This window comes from Balaenoptera musculus, chromosome 13 (genome assembly GCF_009873245.2).
Source record: "Balaenoptera musculus isolate JJ_BM4_2016_0621 chromosome 13, mBalMus1.pri.v3, whole genome shotgun sequence".
Taxonomy (NCBI): Eukaryota; Metazoa; Chordata; class Mammalia; order Artiodactyla; family Balaenopteridae; genus Balaenoptera; species Balaenoptera musculus.
The window spans coordinates 49,600,640-49,622,547 of record NC_045797.1 but is presented as its reverse complement, the minus strand read 5'-3'; the positions used below and the strand labels follow the sequence as shown (position 1 = coordinate 49,622,547).

Below are 21,908 nucleotides of genomic sequence, written 5' to 3'. Positions count from 1 at the left end.
CCTGAGATGATGTTTGAAGGCAGGATTGCTACTGCTTTCTTGCCACCAAGGGTGGGGCTCAGGGCTGGAATGAACATAGTGAAGGGAGACCAGAGAGAGGGGGAGAGGCCAAGTCCTAAGGACCTTGAACCTGAATAGAGCTGTTTCTAAAGCCATTCCTTCTCGCTGACCATCAAGTTAAATGAGCCGTTAAACTCCCTTCTTTTCTTCAGCCTGTTTGAGGTTTATTTTCTTTTGCCCTCACACAACAGAAAGAGTCCGAACAAATACAATGTTTGTATCACTTATTTTGCACATATTGTCCTGTACATTTTTGTCCTGGGTTTGATTTTAAACTATAGTCATGTAAGTGCCTAGATCAGAGTAGAGTCTCAGCCAGTGTTTGTATGTCTGTTAACTCCTCCATCAGTTATCATTATCATTCCTACGACTTAGTATTTTCTTGTTATATCTGGGTATCTTCTCTCTCCAACTACTTATATTTGTTCATTTTTATTTGTGCATTTATCAGATATTTATTGTAAGTACCTGACTCTGTGTGAGACACCATGGATCCAATAATGAGTGAAAGCAATCATGTCCTTGTACTCATGGAACTTACAGTCCAATAGGGGAGTTAGACATTAATTCAAGTAATACATAAGTAAGTATAAGAGTGTTAAAATGATAGTCACCACCTAGAGTCTAGTGGTGATATGAGAGTGTGTTATATTAGCAGGAGGTTTTGTCCTAGTTGGGGAGGTCAAGGGGAGCATTCCTGGGCAAGTGATACTGGTGTCAGGGTCTGAAGAATGAGGAGGAACTGACTAAATTAAGAGGGCAGAGTGGAAAGGAAGTTCTAGTCAGAAGGAACAAGCAAGGCCCATGGTGGGCTGCATAACATAGTACCTTTTATGAACTGAAGAAGGGCCAGTAGAGCAAAGGAGAAAATGTGAGCAGTCTAGTTTGTTTTTTATGTTAAGAGCAGCAGTAAGGTATGGAGAGAGAGAGAGAGAGAGAGAGAGAGAGCGTGCATGTGTACCAGGTGTTGAAGGTGACATGATTAGGTATGAATTTAGAAAATGTCACTCTGGTTGCTGTGTAGAGAATGGATGAGGGTGAGGGGAGAGCATGCTCGTGGATGGGGAGGCACAAGTAGAAGACTGGTGCAGTTTTCCAGGACAAGATAATGGTAGCTGGAGGAGACGAGTGGATAGATTAGAGGTGAAGCCAGGAGATAAAACAACAGGACTTGGTGTTGTACTTAATACAAAGTTAAGTTACACTCTGACCTTGCGCTGAAAGAACAATCTAAGGATCTGGAAAAACGTGTAAACTCCAAATGCAATCTGATAAACATGCTATTGCTACTACAAGCATGAGATTATGGTTTGGAAGCACTGGGAGGGTTCTGGAAAGGCTGTACGGGGGGTTGGGGGGTAAACATTTGTTCTGCCTCTTGGGGGAAAAGCAGGCTTCTACCAAGTGGAATTTTAGGCAGAAGGACAGCATCTATATAAGACTGGTGTGAAAGTATATTTGTTCACTTGTTCATTTATACCTTCACCTGCACCTATTTTTTGGTCTACGTGCCAGGCATTGTCCAAAGAACCAGCCATCACATTCTAAATAAGCAATATGATGTCTGGTAATGGTAGTGCTTGGGAAATGGCAAATCTTCCTACCTGGCAAAAGTGTGGGGTACACTGTATATGGTGGGAGATAATCAGCTTTGATTTCTGTGTCAGAGACTTAAGACTGAAACCTGTAACAGTGATGGTCCCTAGAGGGACCCAAAGTCCCTGCAAGGGACTTTGAGCAGAGCAGGTCTGGAAACAGAGTGGTGGGAGATTGGAGCTGGAACAGGCAGAGCAGCCTCATGCAGTAGGCTATGCAAGGGACTTTAAACCTCATAGCTGCAGGAGTAAGATGAGGATAGGGTTCCAGAGATATTTTTGAGAGGGAGTCAATAGAACTGGAAGAGCACCTGCACAGAAGAAAGAGAGACGGCACATGAGTCAAGGGAGACTGAATTTTCTTGCTTGGGAATCTGGGCAGATGGTGATGTTATTCACTGGGCAATATGGGAAGATGAGAAATTTAAGGGTAAAGATAATGAGTTTGTCTGGATATGCTGAATTTGAGGCACTTGTGGTTCACTTAAGGGTAGATATTGAGGAATCTCTCCATTTCAAAACAAGAATTATGGCCTCAGAAGAGAGGTGGGGTTTGCAGATGAAGGTTTAGGAGCCCTGGTAGTAAGATATAATTGATAAATAATAATGAGGATGTGACTATGAAAAAAGAAAATGGCCAAAACTGGCACCCTGGAATATCTGAACTTTTGAGGGGCAACTGAGGAAAAAGAAAAGGGACAGAACTGGTTATGGAGTAGTCTGGAAGGTTCAGAGGACAGGCAGGAGGATGTGGTGTCACTGAAGTTAAAAGGGGAAAGAGTATTGAGAAGGATGGCATGAACGGTCAGTGTAATCAAAAGCTACCTATCAGTTAAATACTAAGAGGACAAAGTAGAAGTCATTACTTCTGACAGTTTTGGTATTGTTGGGACCTTTGATAGAGTAATTTAATAGTGTTAGAGAATCTGTGGTTGAATAGCAAGAGGACAGGCTGAGGAGTAATTGAACGGAAAAGGATAGAGAGGCAGTGAATACGGGCTGCTTTTTCAAAAGAGTGGCAGTGATGGGGAAGAGAGAGGATGGTAACAGAGAAGGAAAGCAGGATTTATGCAGAAAGATTTCTGCCCTTCTTTTTAATAAGGATATGTGAAACCAGACCACATGTGCAGAATGAGTGAAAGGGATTTTGTGATTTGTGAAGAGGGAGATATTGAAGAGGAAACCAATATTTATTAAGTTCAGAAAACTGGTTAAAAACTGGAGGAAGAACATACATGAAGAACATAAACGTGGAAAGGAGATGAGAACTTATCAGTGACCAAGAATAGGAGGTGAGACAATGGGTGAAGGTGAGCATAGGGACTGAAGGGTACAAATAGTCTGTTCAGAGTTCAGTTCAGTACTGGGTTCTCTGCTCCGGAATGTTTTGGAAATCTTAGGACATAAAGAGTATTGAAAACATAAGATTAATTTTTCTGGCATCTGTGGCAGTGCAGGCTGACTAATAAAGGCATGAGGTAGAAATGGGCAACCTGTGTCTGAGGAAGCTGAGTTTCTGAACCAGCTGTTCTGTCTCTGGAATTATTGCTATGTCAGCTCAGATCAACCATCTATCGCCAAAGGAAGGTCTCATGGTAGCCTGAGTACCCAATGAGAGGTCAATCACATTTGCTGGATTGAATTTATTAAGGTGAATTCTTTGTGGTACCTGGGATTCCTGTCTTTAGAATTATTTCTATGTAATTACAGAACTTTTTGGGGCGGTGGGGAGGCGAGACCTATCCAATAGTCACCTAGTCTCTGTTAATTCCCGGCAGGGCAATGGCTGATCCATCCAGGAATACACCTTGAGTCAAAAGCTCTCCAACTCTGTTCCTTCCCTGTTTTCCTTGGTGAGCTCTGCTCAGATGAGTGCCCCATCTCCCAGTTCCTATGCGTGTTGACTGTCTTCAAGAATTGTAAACATTGAAGACTCAGGTCTTAAACTGGGCTCTCATCCAACTGGGAGATGCTTGCGCAGAGAAATTAGAGATCACATAAGCTACCTCCCCCTTTAAAATCTCCTTCCTTAATACACAGATGAGGAAGCCAAGGTTCTGAGAGATAAGGTGATTTAATCAAGGTTACACAGTAAGTTTATATTAAAATCAACACTCAGACCCAGGATTCTGACCAACCTCATCTAAGCAGTTGGCATAACTGCTCAAACACATTGCCACTCTCTCTGCTTTGTGTTTCTTGCATTAATGGATTTCTTTCTCGCTTCCTCAGACCTGGGCAAGTGTTCTTTTTAAAAGTGTGGTGAAAGAACCAAGACAAAAATTGAATGACTTAAAGAAGGAGAAGCTTATATAACTGGGGGTGGGGGGGTGGGCGTTGCTTTATTCTTATAATGAAAAAACCCATTCTCTTCTGTGTAATCCATCTATCTGTTGGTGTACTTACTGTCATTAATTTCTAGATTCTGGCTGTGGTGAAAAACACTTTTCCCATCCCTAAAAGCCTAGGGGATGGGATCAAGGACCTTCAAAGGCAGGGTGGGTTACCTTAAGCATGAAAGAATTTAATTTGCTGTTTTTTCTTACTCCACCCTACTTTGAGAAAAGCCTATTTTGGGAAACCCCTACATTACACTAGCCCAGTAAAAAGCAAGTGTTTACGTTAACAAAGTCTTCTCTTTTCAAAGGAAATCGCCCTCAGTGCTCTAAACTTTCCCAATACTTTTGAATGTTTATGTATCACTTACCACTTGTCAGCATGGCTTAGGAACAAGAAGTCCAGAAAATCTCTAGAGCACAAATGTTAGGCCCTGCTGTCAATTAAAAATTAATCAGAGAGTTAATAATAATTAACTCTATTAATAGTTAATTAATAGAGAGTATCTCTTGAAAAGAATGGATGTCAGCAGAGAAAATAGGCTTTGATTTATAAAACTTTCACTCACAGGTACTTTGGGAGCAACACCTTATACCAAAAAAGTGAGAATTGCTTGGATTGACCTTATGCTTATTTCAGTGGCCACATGCTGAAAGATCCCACACTACTGTTTAGGAACTGTGGTAAGGAAATCCAGTGGGACAAGGTGCGAAACCTTCGCTTAGTGTGTTATTCTGGTTCCTAAGCACAGAGAATCATGCTAGATGTGGTCTGAGGTTGCTGCCCATAGCCCATTTGAAGCATTCACACACTGCTCAGGTACATACATTTTCTCCAGGTCCCCAAATCCCGAAAATGCTCCTTTTGGGATGACTTGAAGCTTGGTGAGAACAAACCTCCTGAAAAGAGAGTGGACATAAAATATCACAACCTATCCATTCATTGATAAGTCATTGAGTGCCTAATGTATAATAGCAGATAACAGCCAAAATATACCGAGTGCTTGCCATTTAGTAGTGCTTATGATTGCTTCTCCATGATCTCTTTCCACCCACACCACAAAGCAGTGATGTTGGCAGTATTGTTATCCCCATTTTGTATAAGAGGAAACTGAGGTTTAGGGAGGTTAGAACACTTACCCAGGGTCACATGGCTAATATGTGGTAGAGCTAGGATATGAACCTTCTTGTCACCACTACTCCATTTGACTCCTATAGCCCTGTGAGGCCCCTTCTCTTTCTCTATTCCAACTCCCAGTACCTCTTCCCTATTATCCTTCTTAGCTGACCTTGCTTCTTACTTCAGAGAAAATGAAACCAGTAGAAGAGAACTTCCTCATGCTCTCACATGGCTCCCAGCCATCCTCCCACCTGTACCTGGGCTTTATACACCTTGCCTTCCCTCCTGTTACCATGGGTGAGCTGTCCAGGGTCCTGACTAAAAACAGTCCCTCCAACCCATGACATATCTCTTTCCTTGTCTTGTAGTGAAGGTAACCGCTGCAGCAATTCCCCCCTTTCTTTCATACATTTCCTTCACCTACTTTTGCTTCTTTATTGGATCCTGCCCATCAGTATACAAACATGCCTTAATTTCTCCCATCTAAGAAAAGTCTTAACCTCATCCACCTTCAGCTTTTGCCATTTTCTTCTGCTTGAAATATTTGTCTCACACCTGCCTCAAAATTCCTTCCAACGGCTCCTCATCTCAGTCAGGAAAAAAAACCCCATTGTATTGTGTTGACCAAAAGGTTCATTCGGTTTTTTCTGTAAGGTGGCTCTAGTAACACTTAGTGGTCTTTAACTTCATTCGAAACAATTTTGTTAGATTGTATGTGACAGCTGTCATATCAGCGTGCATTGAAAATAAGTCTTATCAAAATTGGTGAATTTTTGTGTGGCCATTTTGATATTTCATTTTCAAGAAATTCATGGAAAAGACTCTGACAAGTACAGGTTTCTGGTAACTGACTGTACTGCTGAACTGAATGAATAAGCATTTTCAGAACTCTAATGAAAAACTGATGAACTCATAAAAGTGCTAACAAAAGATCAAGATAAAAAAAAAATTAATTACATGGGACTGAGTGAACTGATGAGGATGAGTATAATTTTTGTGACTTTCTGTCTGAATTAAAAAAAATAAAATCCCACAAGGACTCAGAGGCAAAGAATATACAAATCAATTTTCACTGCAAAGTAAAGGAGCTGTTACAGTGGAGGATTACTGGACTGAATGTCAATATTATGACATAGTATGAGTGTGTTTCATGTTTGGTAATTGCAATCATTGTTGCTTTTGTTGTGGTCATCCATGTACAATGCTTGGTGTCAGTCTATTTATCTCTTGTAAAAATAAAATGCAGTGTGTGTGTGAAAAAAAATAAAATAAAAACTAAGAAAGCAAAAAAAAAAAAAAAAGATGGAAGAAGAAAGCAACATTTTCGGCATATTATGCATTATTATTTCAAGAAAGGTAAAAATGGGACCGAAGTGCAAAAAAAAGATTTGTGCAGTGTATGGAGAAGGTGCTGTGACTGAATGGACGTGTCAAAGTGGTTTGTAAAGTTTTGTGCTGGAGATTTCTCGTTGGACAATGCTCCACGGTCCGGTAAACCAGTTGAAGTTGATAGCGATCAAATCGAGACATTAACTGAGAACAATCAATGTTATACCATGAGGGAGATAGCCGATATACTCAAAATATCCAAATCAAGCCTTGAAAATCATTTGCACCAGCTTGGTTATGTTAATCACTTTGCTGTCTGGGTTCCACATAAGTTAAGCGAAAAAAACCCTTCTTGACCATATTTCTGCATGCGATTCTCTACTTAAACATAACAAAAACATTCCATTTTTAAAACAAATTGTGACTGGCGATGAAAAGTGGATACTGTACAATAATGTGGAACAGAAGAGATCATGGGGCAAGCGAAATGAACCACCAAAAACTGCATCAAGGCCAGTCTTCATTCAAAGAAGGTAATGTTGTGTATATGGCGGGATTGGAAGGGAGTCCTCTATTATGAGCTCCTTCCGGAAAACCAAACAATTAATTTCAACAACTACTGCTCCCAGTTAGACCAACTGAAAGCAGCACTCGATGAAAAGCATCAGGAATTAGTCAACAGAAAATGCATAATCTTCCATCAGGATAATGCAAGACTGCACGTTTATTTGATGACCAGGCAAAAACTGTTACGGCTTGGCTGGGAAGTTGATTCATCTGCTGTATTCACCAGACATTGCATCTTGGGATTTCCATTTATTTCGGCCTTTACAAAATTCTCTTAATGGAAAAATTTCAATTCCCTGGAAGACTGTAAAAGGCACCTGGAACAGTTCTTTGCTCAAAAAGATAAAAAGTTTTGGGAAGATGGAATTATGAAGTTGCCTGAAAAATGGCAGAAGGTAGTGGAACAAAAGGATGAATACATTGTTCAATAAAGTTCTTGGTGAAAATGAAAAGTGTGTCTTTTATTTTTACTTAAAAATCGAAGTCACTTTTTGGCCAACCCAATATATAACGGCCTGCAGGACCCTATAGGATCTTCCCACTCTCCCTTCCCGTATATCCTCTAACCTCAATTTTGACAGCTCCCACCATTGCTTATCTCATTCTCTTCACAGTAATCTCTTGCTATTCTTTGTACATGCCAGGTTCCTTCTTGCCTAATATTTCTGCATTTGCAATTCTGTCTTGCTGGAGCATTCCTCTCTCAGATATCCTTCTTGCTTGCTCTTTCATCCAGCTGCTTGTTCAAATGTCACTTTCTCAGTGAGGCTTTCCCTAACCACCCTATTTAAAATGACAATTTTCCCAACTTAGTCCCTTAACGCCTTTCTTCATAGTTCTTCTGACATGTTATACCTTATATTTATTTATCTATTTATGTATTCATATATTTATTTGTCTTTTACCCATAACTAGAATGCAAGCTCTGTGAAAGCAGGAATTTTTGTCTGATTTGTCTACTGTTGTATACTAAATGCCTAGAACAGTGGCTGGTACATGACACATATTCAGAAAAACATTTCTTGAATGGCTATTGAAGTGTGAGAGTTCAAGGCTTGAGGGTAGAATTACAAGTGACTCTTTGGGAATCTCTACAGTGGGAATACTATTTCTTCCTCTGCCTTTCCTCCCTCCCACTTTCTCTTACTTTGCAATTGGTTAATAGGGAGTTGGTTTTCTTTCCACTTTAATCCTTCCTTCTGCAAGGCAGTCTTTCAGTAGGAATTCAGTACTGTGGACTTGGATAGTTTCACAAACTTTCATTGCTTTAGTCTCCTGTTATTTATTGGTATTAGTGAAATACCCATTTCATATAAAGTTATTGTTCAGGCAAACAGTTCTTTTCTTCCACTTTGTTTGTTTGCCTTTGGCCACCATGTGCACCAGCTCCATGGTGAGGAATCATGAGAGAGAATCCTGTGTGCTTTTCTCACTCTGAAGGAGTTTATATACATGGGAAGGCAAAAACAGAAGCCTTGGAATCACCAGAAAACAGATATGGGATACAGTTGATGTAATAACTATAGATGTTATACAGGAATGAAATGTGAAAGATCCCAAAGTACATAAATATATAAGAGGAAGATTGGAAGGAGTGGGTGAATTTGAGCCTGGGTCTCAAAACTATCAGATCATACTAAAAGCATAGTCTCTGTGAAACTATTGGATCTAATTTAGGATTGAGTGTAATGGTTCTAGAACAGTATCAACTTCTACAACACTCATCTGAAAAGAATCAAGGTCAGCTCATAGTCTCTTAATGTACTCAATCTTAGTTAACATAGACAAGTTCCTTTTGTTCCTATTTATCACAGGACAGAAGAATGATGAAAACAAATTGGTAAAAGCAAATAATAAAATTGCTTTAAACTACTCAATCAGTCTAAAATTTCAAGGGAGTTGAAATATTAAGGTAAATATTAGTTAATAAGATGTGCAAAGAGTAGAATCTTGGATAATTGACTCTATTTAATAACAAGTCAACTAGATCTTTTTGGTTCAACTCTAGTAGCAGGCACATTTTCTAAAAATGTCAACGTCTGTGCCTGTATTAAATGGTTCAAACTAATTAATATAATTAAATCTTTTTTGAAGATTGAAAGTCTTGACTTCCATTTCCTGCAATGCTATAAATTAGATAACCTGAAGATATTTCCACTAAAGATCACCCAGACGTCGTCTATAAAACATAACCACTATTGTTTTAATTGCATAGCTGAGCTTATTAGAAAATATAAGAAATTCCTAGGGTCCTACAGTAGAACAGCTGAATACCAGATGGAACCTTGAGTTGTGAATGTAAACAGAATTCTAAGAGGGTAAATTGAAGTCAGTGTATTTTGGGGGGGCAGAAGGGAGGAGTGGGGAGAGGATTGTCTGGACTTGGTAGACAAGGAATTTGTGTTTTGATGCCAAACTGGTACATGAGATGAAACATGGATGATGGAATGCAAAGATCTGTTTCTGTGTGTCATTTGTCTGTCTACCTAGCTACCTGCCTACCTAACTATCTATCACATGTGCATTCTAGAAAGAAAGATACAGAAAATGGAGAACAGGCAACTTTCAATGAAATAACATGTGGATAATTTCCAGAAATTATGAAAGACATAACTCCTCAGATTCAGAAATCTCAACAAGTTCCAGGAAGGATAACAAATCCACTGCTGGATACCTATGAATTAAAACTGTAGAGCCAAAAAAGAAAATATTTTAAATGCAAACAGAGAAAAAAAGACATATTATCTTCAAAGAAAAAACAATTAGAAAACTTTGTAAAAATATCTTCAAAATTATTAGAGAAAATAACTGCCAGTTTAGAATCCTATGCCCAGAAATAATCATTCAAATGTGAGGGTAAAATAAAAACACTTTTAGACAAATTTAATTAGCCATTAACAAAGTTTTAGCAAAAGAATTACCTTAGAAAATAAGATAATTTAATCCAGTAGGAAGTCTCCAAAAATAAGAAGGAATAGTGAACAAAGAAATTAATGCTCCTTATTGAATAGGTTGGTTTTTCATAATGGTTGGAAAATTCACCTATTTAATAAGGAACACTAAAAAAATGTTGACCAAGAAGTGGGTCACAAAGGAAAGCAAATTGTTATCAAACAAATCATTTTCTTTGACAATGATGCATTTGAATTACTTAGAAGTCAGTAATAAGAGGTAATTATCCCCCCTGCCCCGCCACATGTACACATGCATTTGGAGAGCCAAAACAAAACCAAATCAAACAAACAAAACACTCTTTTAAATCATACATGGGTCAAAGGAGCAATTACATTAATAATTGGAAATTATTTGGACTTGAACCATGATGAAAATGCAACATATCAAACTTATGAGATGCAGCTAAACTGCTTCTTATAGAGAAATTTGTAGCTTTAAATTATTATACCAGAAAAAGAGGCAAAAAAGATGGAAAATTAATGAGCTAACACAGGAAAGTAATGAAAGAACAACAGAATTGTGGAAACAGAAAACTATAAAGACAATATTTATTCCATTTCTGGCTAGAACTTAAAATGCAAACTCAAAAGAAGTTTAATAAAAAAAAAATGGTAAAATGAGGGGCTGTTGATAGAGATGTTTTGAGAAGATAAACACTCATCCAGACATTACAACTTGATATATAGAGTTTGAGTTTTAATTTTTCATTTTAGAAATAAAGCAAATGAGAGTCTAACAAGATTAACTTTAAACACATTGAGAAATTTGTTTGCCTTGAGAGAAGAAACCTAGAGAGAGTAGAGAGAAAAAAATAATAAAGATAAGAGTAGAAGTACATTAGAGAGGATCAATAAAATCAAAAGCTAACTCTTTGGAAAGATTAATAGACTAAAAAGAAATCTGTTCATATCAACCAAGGGGAAAAAAAATCCAATAAAGCAATGAGAGACATGAAAAATGGCACTTAACTACAAATAAAACATGTTTTAAATCAGAGAGCCCTAAGAACAATTTTATAACATTAGATTTTAAAAAATCAGACAGTATGGATAATTTTCCTAGAAGTATATACTTACTAAAACTGACTCATGAAGATATAGAAAACTGAACAGATCTATAATGATCAACAAATTGGATTGGTAGTTTAAAACCTATTCACCAAAAACAAGGTCAGCATCATATGATTTTAGAAGTAAATTCTACCCCTTTAAAGTGATGGAAAATCTCAGTCTTTTACAAACTATTCCAGAGACTAGCAAAAGATGGAATGTTCTTCAACCCATTTAATGTGGCTGGTGTAACACCAGTAATAAAATAGATAGGAACAATAAAAGAATGGAAAGATTTAGACCAATCTCACTTATTAATGTAAATGGAAAAAATCTGAAATAGTGTAGTGACAGTGTATATCCAAATGGAGGCTAGACAAATAATATATCATTATCATTTGGGTTTGTCCCAGATGTCAAGGGTTGCTAAATATTAGATAACTCTATTAAAGGAAATTTCCACATTAAGAAATTAAAAGTGAAAAATCACATGATTTTATTAATAGGCATAGAAAATATATTTGATAAAAACCCAAAACATTTTGACAAACGAGAAAAGGGAGGAATATTCTTAATCTGATAAGGGGTAAAATCTATCAACCACTACAATAAATGTCATACTCAGTGGTGAAATATTAGACACATTCCATTTAAAGTTAGGAATGAGGCAAGGATGTCTACTATTATACCTTCCATTCAGTATTGTGCTAGATGCCCTAGCCTATACAGTAAGATTAAAAAAAAAGATATTCAATATTATTGATGAAAAACTGTCATTATCTATAGATAACATGATTGTCTATACAAACAAACTCTAACCTAAGAGATTAGTAGTAGAACTAATAAGGAAGTCTGGTAAGGTAGGTGTCTATGTAATTAATTTTCATTCTTATATTATTTTAAAGTACATCAATATCAATGGCTAAAAACTTATAAAATATAAGAAATTAATCTTAAAAAAAGATTTAGGGATTTATGGAGAATAATCAAATACTGAATTAAAAAACATTAAAAAATAAAAACCCTTTGTGTGGAGAAAAGGGAACCCTCTTGCACTGTTGGTGGGAATGTAAATTGATACAGCCACTATGGAGAACAATATGGAGGTTCCTTAAAAAACTAAAAATAGAATTACCATATGACCCAGCAATCCCAGTACTGGGCATATACCCAGAGAAAACCGTAATTCAAAAAGACACATGCACCCGAATGTTCATTGCAGCACTATTTACAATAGCCAGGTCATGGAAGCAACCTAAATGCCCATCAACAGACGAATGGATAAAGAAGAAGTGGTACATATATACAATGGAATATTACTCAGCCATAAAAAGGAATGAAATTGAGTCATTTGTTGAGAAGTGGATGGATCTAGAGACTGTCATACAGAGTGAAGTAAGTCAGAAAGAGAAAAACAAATATCGTATATTAATGCACGTATGTGGAACCTAGAAAAATGGTACAGATGAGCCGGTTTGCAGGGCAGAAGTTGAGACACAGATGTAGAGAATGGACATATGGACACCAAGGGGGGAAAACTGCAGTGGGGTGGGGATGGTGGTGTGCTGAACTGGGGGATTGGGATTGACATGTATACACTGATGTGTATAAAATTGATGCCTAATAAGAACTTGCAGTATAAAAAAACAAACAAACAAACAAAAAAATAAAAATAAAAACCCTGAAATAGCACATTTAAGGGAAGTCTCAATATTGTGAAGATATCAGTTTTAATCCACATTAATGTAGAAATTAAATTCAAGACCCATCTAAGACACAGTAGTTCTTTTGCTTTTGTTTCTTTTGATATGTGTGTATGGAAATGCACCAGTTGGTTAATATTCATATGGAAGAGCAGTTTTGAGGAGTAGCCAAAATAATTTTGAAGAAGTAAAACAAGATTGGGAGAATCGGCATGCTAGGCAATATGATTTTTATAAAGCTATAGTGATTAAAATGCTGTGGTTCTGGCAGAGATTAAATAGACCAGTGGGAGAGAAAACGAGTACAGAAATAGACCATTAAACAAAAGAAAATGACAAATGACAGAGTAGCATTAAAAATGTATGGAAGAAGATATGGATTAATCAATAAGGGATGCTGAAACTATTGATGATCCTTGTGGATAAAAATAACACCTTTGCTTATTACCATATTAAAATCTCAACTCCAGGTTTATTAAAAATCTAAATGGGAAAAATCAACACTTTAAAATTTTTAAATAAAATATAACATTCTTTTGAGGAAACTTTCTTTAAAGAGGACACAAAGACTGCACGCCAAAATTGAAAAGCTGATAGATTTGACAATAATAAACTTAAAGTTTCTCTAAAACAAAGATATATTGTAGATTGGGGAAAGATATTTGCAACACATACAACTAACAAGGGTTAGCATCCAGAATACAAAGAACTTTACAAAATAATGAGAAAAATACAAACAACCCAGTAGAAAGATAGGCAAAAGATATGAACAGGCAGTTCATATAACAGAAAATGCAAATGGCCAATAAACGTATGCAAAGATACTCAACTTCACTAGTAATCAAGAAAATGCAAATTTAAGCAATTATTAGGTACCTTTAAACACCATCCTATTGGCAAACATTAAAAGGAAAACCTCACAATAACAGTGCTGGTGAGGCAGTGGAACAATAGGACATTTTCTACACCCTTGATGGAAGGGTAATTTTCTACAAGTACTTTCAGTAGCCATTTGGCAAAATGTATTAAAGTCAAAGAAACAAATGCCTTTGAATCCAGTTATTCTATGTCTCCTGGCCACATGTGCACCTGGAGACGGGTAAAAGATTAACCACTGCAACATCATTTGTAATCGTAGAAAACTGGAGACAAATGCTCACAAACAAGGGGATGAATAAATATTAATAAACTATGATATATTGACACAATGCCAAATTATAAAGCAGTGAAAAGGAACAAATTGACTGGCGCTACATACAACAATCTGGATAAATTCCTAAAGCATAATGCTGAGAAAAAAAAAAAGAAAGAAGTCAATTATATGCACAATATGTGCAGCATGATATGATTTTCATAGAGGTTAACAACGTACAAAATAAAACAGTGTATTGTTTTGTATGAATCATGTTTTTTCATTCCATATTTTTGATGTTTTGACATCTTGGGGTTTGCTGACTCTGGAGGGACTACTCCTCCTAGGGCTAACTCCTAGAGATAGCAAACAACTGGCCTGAGAGTGTGCCTTTCTTATGCAAACCAACTAATCCATACCCCCAAGCACCTCCTTTAAGGGGCCCTTACACTCTGGGCCACCATTCCTCTGTCCTAATCACCCCAGGGAAGCTCCTACACCACAGAATCCACTGAAATTATTTAGACTAGCCAATCCTAAACCTGTTTACCCTGTTTCACCCGTTTTTATTTCCCTTGGAAGCTGCAATAAAGTGTTTTCCCCCAGCTCCCTCTGCCTCATGATCAACCCTGGTGCTTCCCCATGTGTCCCCTTCTCCTGGGAGCTGTGAGAATAACAAACTATCTTTTCAATGGCAGTTTTCTCCTAATCTTTTGGCCTCACCATACTCAAATAGTAATAGGACCTATATTGCAAAACATGTTTAGAGATGCATACATATCTATCAAAAGGAAAATTCTGAGAATCACAACACCAAAATCAGCATAGTGTTTACCTCTGTGATGAGAAGAAAAGGAGTGAAACACAACTATCTCTAAAATGTTTTGTATTTTTTAAAAAGATCTAAACCATTTTGACCAAACGTTAAGATTTGGCAAAGCTGAGCGGTGCTTTATGAGCGTTTATGATACCATTCTCTATGCTTCATACTTGAAATATTTCATAATTAGTTTTTCAAGATTGAAATTCTCACCAGGCCATATCCCAAGCATCATTTATTTATCTGTTTGTGTTTAAACAGGGAGAGCTATTTAAAAGTATCATCATATCCTTCATGTCAGATGGCAACTTTACTTCACTCTGTAAGGGGGCATGAAGTGCCTGAATGATTTCTATAAAGATGCACAATTCATCAAGATGGCTCTGAAAAGAAAATTTTCTTCACTGTATTGCAAGTTACCTAATGTCTCTTCCATGATAAATGGGGTGGGTGGGGTTTATTTTTATTTTTTTCTTTCCTGAAATGGAGAAGCTTTAGGATTCCCTTGAACTCTGTTTCTGTTAGAAGCAATCCATATCTTGGGCAGTCCATTCACCCTTGGCCAAATTTAATTCCTCTTTGTGGATTAAAGGAGAATAGTTTAAAAGATCCCATAAAAAGCTTTCTGGCAGCCTGGAAAACAGCCAATATTCTTTTTGAGGAAGCTGCCTTTTTATGATGGCCCAAGTTTAAATGACACTGGGCTCTGTGTTCTTTGAATTTCACACAAGTTTAAAAAATTAAAGTGAGAACAGCTTGGCCCAGGATATGCAAAAAGAAATTGATCATCATCCTGACCTCAAAATGCCAAGAGTTTTTGCCCTTCACACTCTTTAGGTCAAACTGCTACCCTAATTAACTTTCTGGGAATGTGTCCAGGAAAACTATCCAAGGGGGTGGATTGAACTAAATGAGGAAATCATCCAGAAAAAAAGAGAGTTTAAATAACTTGATTTGGCTCTTTACCATGACCCAGGAGATAACTACCCCACTGTCAAAATCATTTAGGCACCTAATTGGTTGTATTTCTCATGTTGTTACACATGAGTCTTGAAGCCAGTGGGGCAGCCAATAGTAGGAAGGAAGAGGTGGGAAGGTAGGAAGAGGTGGCTTCCTTATATAACTGAACTTTAAGTTTTTTTTAAAGAAAAAAAACTTCACATTTTGGCATAAGTCTTAACTGCCTAGATGTGGGGTGCTTTGTAATGTGTAATGTGAGGTGCTCTGTAAAACACAGAGAAATTGGTTCAACTAGCATTAGCCCTTCATCCACCTTCCGGCTGTGTATGAAAATGCCAACGATTCATTGGGGGTTGCAAAGCCTCCCCTGGGGGTTTCTTGGGATAGAGCTGTCAGTGTTCTTTGTATCCTTCTTCCATGGTGTGGAGGAGACTCTTGTCCTTAACCGTAAACCAAATGTGAGAGGTATTAGGAGAACTAATTAAAGGGGTTGTCACTCATTTCCTGCAAATCTGGAAGATATAGAGCCTGGCTTACGACTAAAGTCTGACCTCTGAAGGTGAGAAGTGACCAGCTGCTTTGGGAGAGGGCTGCATTTCCACAGACAAAGGTGTGGGTTTCCCAGAAGCCAGACCTATACCCAGCTGAAGGGAGCTGGATTCTCATCCTCAAAAAAATGGACTTGCCTGCATAGTGACCAGACCCCAAAAGAAAACCTGTCTGGAGCTTCTACTCCCGGAAGCCAGTGAGAGGAAGGAACTGCTCTTCCAGAACCACAGATGGAGATCATAAGAATTAGCCTTTGCATATCTGCCACACTCAGAGGGGTCCAAAGCCAGGTGGCCACTGTGCCATCAGTGTTAGATCCACTTCCTTTCCCTCCAGTCTCTCTACCTCCTAGGCCCAAGCCAGGCAAGGCCAGAAACAACAGCAAGTTGGGGAGGAGTTAATAAAGAAGAGAGAAGAAACCCCCCCTTCCTCACCAGTTACAGGTTTCTGAGTCTGAAGTGGGCCCAAGCAGTGGAATAGGGAGGTTTTAAATAGGATGAAAGAGTGGACCTTTAATAATAGTCAACACTAGACTTTCATGACATTTATGAGACTGGAACAGCTATGGCACCTGCCCCGAATTTCATCTGGGATGGGGGAAAATGAGTCAACAGAGTAGGGTTTGCCTGGCAGTGGTAGTAAAGAAGAGAGCTACTTCTGGTTGTACCCTGTTGAATCCATCTTGATCAATATGTTATGATTTCTGAGTTGGTGAAAACCTTCCCCAAGTCTTCCTCTGTAGAACTTTATCTGTGAGAGAAAAAGTATTATGAACTTAAATGGGAGAAGGAATGGAAAGCATTCTTATTCTTATTTCCTCCCCTGTTATTTAGCTCTTATTCCCTGGGCTGTCAATGAGCAGTTTAGGACAGAGAGGGTAATTTGGCTTTTCCTTTTGGTGTGGTTTGACGTAGAAGAAACATTTGCAAGTCAGAGCCCCAGCCGTGGGGATTATCTACATAATAGCAGAATGGCTGGCTAAAGGAAGGGAAATGAGTGCCCAGATGTTCAGTTTCCATTGACCTTCTATTCAGTTAAAGTTCCAGATAATCTGTCTCACGTAGACACTGCCACATGCCATTGTGTCAACTCACGATACCGTGATGTTTTCTTTAGGAGAGAAAGTTTATGGTTGTAGGATAGAAACTCATGAGGCGGGCGCCTCTCCAAACCCAGCTCCCATGACACCTCGCTGTCCCCTGGGTCTCCAGGATTTCCCCTCATCAACCTTCCTGGAGTGGTGATTCTTCACTTTTATCATCTTCCAGTGAACAGGGATTTCTAATAGCTCTTTTGAATCTGCTTTCCTTTTTATTCCACTTATGTCCCCTTATCTCAACATCTGTGCTGGGCTGATAAAGGGGATGTTGGCTCTCCTGCTAACTGTATATCATCGCTGACTTTATCTCCTCCTTTGTATAACCTTTACATCAAGGTGGTGGAGACTTTTTTTTTTTCCTGTCTCCCCCCTCCCTTGTTTGCACTGAGTGGCCCTGGAATTATTCTCGACACCATGTTTTATCACCTGTTCACTTTCATTTTATCAGCTCTGCACTTTCGTCGTCTTACCTGAATCTGATGCCTGATTTGTAACTCATTTATATGAAAGCTCGGGATGAAGAAGCAACATGGTGAAGAGAAAAGACCCCTAGGGTAAAAAATTAGAAATCTGGGTTCCATTCTGGCTCTGCTACAAAGTATGCAAATAACTGAGAAAAGTCAGGTCCAATCTGTAAAGTGAGGGGGATGGGCCTGATGATCTCTAAAGCCCTAGAAGATAGATTTTACACTGTGGTTGTGTAGTGGAATCCTCCTCAAATGCTCTCCCATTTCAGTCACATTCTGTTTAAAGCAAAAGAAATCATTTTACATTAAGTGCTCAACACAGAATGAAGCCCATCATAGGGGATTACTGAATAATAGCTAGCCCTCCTTTTTCTCTAGTGAAGGTTAAAATCACTTGAGCCTGCCCTTTCCTTCCCATCCGTCTGCCACCACTCAGGCCAGACCCTCATCCCCTCATGTCTGCAGCCTTGGCTGTGACCTACTAATAGGATTTTCTCCTCTGGTCTCTACTGTCTAGTCTGTCTCATCTAAGACCAGAGTGCTCCTTCTAACACTACTTGCCTCAACACTCTCCTACTCAAAAGCAAGACAAAACAAAAGAAAAAAAGCCAACAAAGATTAATGACACATAAAGCCCTTTCAATTGCTTGCCAGTACCTCTAGGAATCTTAACTCATTTGTCATCCATTTGAGGCACTCCACAGTCTGCCTCCATTCCTTTTCAGGGAAATGTTCTACTACTTCCTACATAGAAACTCTAGCCAGGGCCTCACCATTAATACATGGCTTGTGCTGTATATGTACTAAAATGCCGTGGGTGTATGTCCAGTCTCCCTAAGTATATGGAATGGTCTCATAGAGCAGGAACCATGCCACTTGTCTGTATTCCAAAGGGCCTCATCTCATCAGTGCTTTGTGTATTTCAAATATTAATGCATAGTCGTAGATGGGGGATAATGTATATAATGGCAATAGCTCTAAGTTTTAGGCATATGAGCATCTCATACTCTAAATCACAGAATTTTTTGCCCTTTAAAGTTATTCCAACCACACCAATCAGTTTTGTTCAAAACAATACCTAGAACATACATGAATGATGAAAAAGGAATCTAGCTTTCTACGAATTTAATACAGACTTGGTGAAGGATATAGAAAGGGTTTCTTAGGATATGGGAGAGCAGTTGGTGGAAAGTAGAAACTGCAAGCTATTGGCCCATGAACTGAATCCAGCTCCAGACATGTTTTGTTCAGCCCACACAGTATTTTAAAGAAATTTGAATTGGTTGCCAGCACTTCAAATTGTGAAAGTTCATCTAAAATTGCAGATCTGTGGCCTCTCTTGAAGACTTAGAATATCTAGCAACACTGGGCTACATTCCCACATAACTGCAATTGGCTACAGCTGAGTGATGGCTGACACAGCATAAGCTACCGGGTTGGTCAGATTCCTTGCTGGCTTCTTTTTCTGTCTTGTGCCCTACGACTTTGTGTTTGGGATTTCTGATGCTTGAAAAGCTAGTCTGAATGGGTTTGAACCTTTTAGATCCCAGTGGTTCTCAACTTTGGGTGCGTATGAGAATCACTTGGGGCTGTTTTTGTTGCTGTTGTTTTCTACATACTTATAAATGCCTGAGCCCCACCTGTGGGCGGGTGGTGCAGTCAGGAATCCTTATTTTAAAAGCTCGCTAGGTGATTCTCATGCACTGTGAAGATTAGGAACACCTGCTTTGGAGGGACAGCACAAAGAACCAGCAGCAAGCTGCCTTGATCAGTAGTTAGGGGGTTGGCATGATGGGGAAGGTGTTTACAAAGCGGCTCCTATCCCAAGTCTAACTCCCCTCAGTACATGGTTGAGGGGTAATCTAAGCAGTTCCTTATAATCTAGGAGCAGTAGGAAACCCTAAATTAGACATCACCATGATTCACTGGAATAACAGCACAGACCCGACATGTGCACGTCCCCTTGGAGACGTCCTTCTTCAGTCAGTGGAGCTTAAGTTTTTGGCTGGGGCTGGATCAGGGTGGAGAGGACTTGAGCTCAGAGGGTATATAGTGCTATGAATAAGAGTCATGTATTTCACAGTAAAGAAGGAGGGCATTGAATGGAAGTGAGACAGCAAGCCGGAGAGGGGAGTCCAAGGGACAGGACCAGAGGCAGATTTTGAAAGTCAGAGTCAGAGAAAGTCCATTTGTTCTTTTGACAAATATTTATTGTGTTCCTACTTATATTTCTGACACTGTTCTAGGCCCTGATGACATAGTGGTAACAAAGACAAAGTGTCTTCTCTAATGAGTTTATATTCTAGCCAGAGAAGTAAGGAATGAGAAATAATTTGAGAAAAAAAGCAGGTACAGTCATGGGGCAGTTACTTGGAATGAAAGGAAGGTGAGTCATGTATAAATTACAGCTATAAAGAAGAAACAGTTCTTTAAAAATTACATCCTATGGATGGATGGAGAGAGAGAGAGGAGGGAGGCAGGGAAGGAGGGGGTGGGAGAGAGAGATCGAATGAGCTACCATACACAGTTATTCATTTACAGATTATTTATTGATCAACTACTAATGACACACATTATCTAAAGTTCTGGGAAAAGCAATGGTTAGCAAGATACATTTCTTGCCCTACCAATTTTAATTCTATTATGATATACATATATATATATAATCTAATAATTATAGTACAGCGTGTATGGTGATGATGACAATGGGCATTTTTAGCGCTTGCTGTGTCAGGCACTATGCTAAATATTTCATTTACATGACTTCCCTGGTGGTGCAGTGGTTAAGAATCCACCTGCCAATGCAGGGGGCATGGGTTCAAACCCTGGTCTGGGAAGATCCCACATGCCACGGAGCAATTAAGCCCGTGTGCCACAACTACTGAGCCTGTGCTCTAGAACCTGCGAACCACAACTACTGAGCCTGTGTGACACAACTACTGAAGCCCGCGTGTCTAGAGCCTGTGCTCTGCAACAGTAGAAGCCACTGCAATGAGAAGCCCGCGCACCACAAGGAAGAGTAGCCGCTGCTCGCTGCAACTAGAGAAAGCCTGTGTGCAGCAACAAAGACCCAACACAGCCCAAAATAATAAATAAATAAATAAATAAATAAATAAATAAGTGGATTAGTCCACAGCATGGACTATTTCATTTGCATTATCTAATATAATCCTCAAAACCCCCTTATGAAGTAACTATATTTGTATCTATTTATAGATGAGAGCTTTGAGTTAAGAGTGGTGTAGTAAGTTGATCAAGGACACAGTGGCAGATCTGATTTTCAAAGTCAAGTCTGGCCCCCAAAGCCCATGCTCACATATGTATATGTGAATTCATATATACATGAGAGGGATAAGAGATTGGGGCCAGGGCTGGTAAGATTTAATGGGAGCAAGTGGGATGAAAGAGAACAAAGCAGATCTGGAGCTTAGATGTTTTTTTAAAAAGCAGTACCAGGTAAATTAATTCAAAGGGGGGACTGCAGTCACTTGAGATTGTGCTGGGAATTTGGGAAAACACAAAGATGGGTCAAGAAGGTGAAAGGAGAGATCTTATTAGAAATTCCTCTGAAGGCCAGTCTTACTAAATTAATTCAGAATTGGATTTTTGTTACTCTAGATTCTGGGTCTTGGTCTGGATAGAATTCAGGGCTGCCCTTACTCTGTTGGAGTGAATAAACAGAATTCCACTTTAATGACTCACCAGGGTCTCAGGCAGCATCTGATAAAATGGCAAATATATTATGCCTCTAAAGCAGTTCTTTCGGTCCCCTTGGTTAATGTCAACCTGGTTTAACTGTGACTTTTATTGACAACATTTAGCTCAAGAGGGAATAATGAAAGGCGACTGTCACATAAAGGTCAGTTTGGGGCAACTTCTGCTCAGATATAGGAGGATTAACTAGGGATAAACTTCCTTCTGGAATCTATGGGCTCTGCCTAACTGTGACAATCACTGAGAATGAAACCACAAGAACAGCACCAAAAAAACTCATCACTGCTCCATGAACCAAAGATAAATTTAAGTCTTTCATAATGCACTTAAAACTAATTTCTGTTTTCTATTTGGGAGTTTCACACATTTAATCAGAAAGCATATGCGTTGAATAATTATCTTTTACTGACTCTGTAAAATGCAAATGTCGAATGTTCAAATGAACTCTGTTAG

At 38.7% G+C, this 21,908-nt stretch overlaps 1 protein-coding gene across 3 annotated transcripts in view; it reads right to left on the bottom strand.

Annotated features, from left to right (window-relative positions):
* FSHR (follicle stimulating hormone receptor) overlaps positions 1 to 21,908 on the bottom strand; it is a 169,387-nt gene that overhangs the window by 89,670 nt on the left and 57,809 nt on the right. For all 3 annotated transcript variants that reach the window (XM_036873566.1, XM_036873565.1, XM_036873568.1), the window contains exon 2: positions 4,820 to 4,891. In XM_036873566.1, the coding sequence (XP_036729461.1) occupies positions 4,820 to 4,891 (72 nt within the window). The remainder of the gene's footprint in view (positions 1 to 4,819; positions 4,892 to 21,908) is intronic.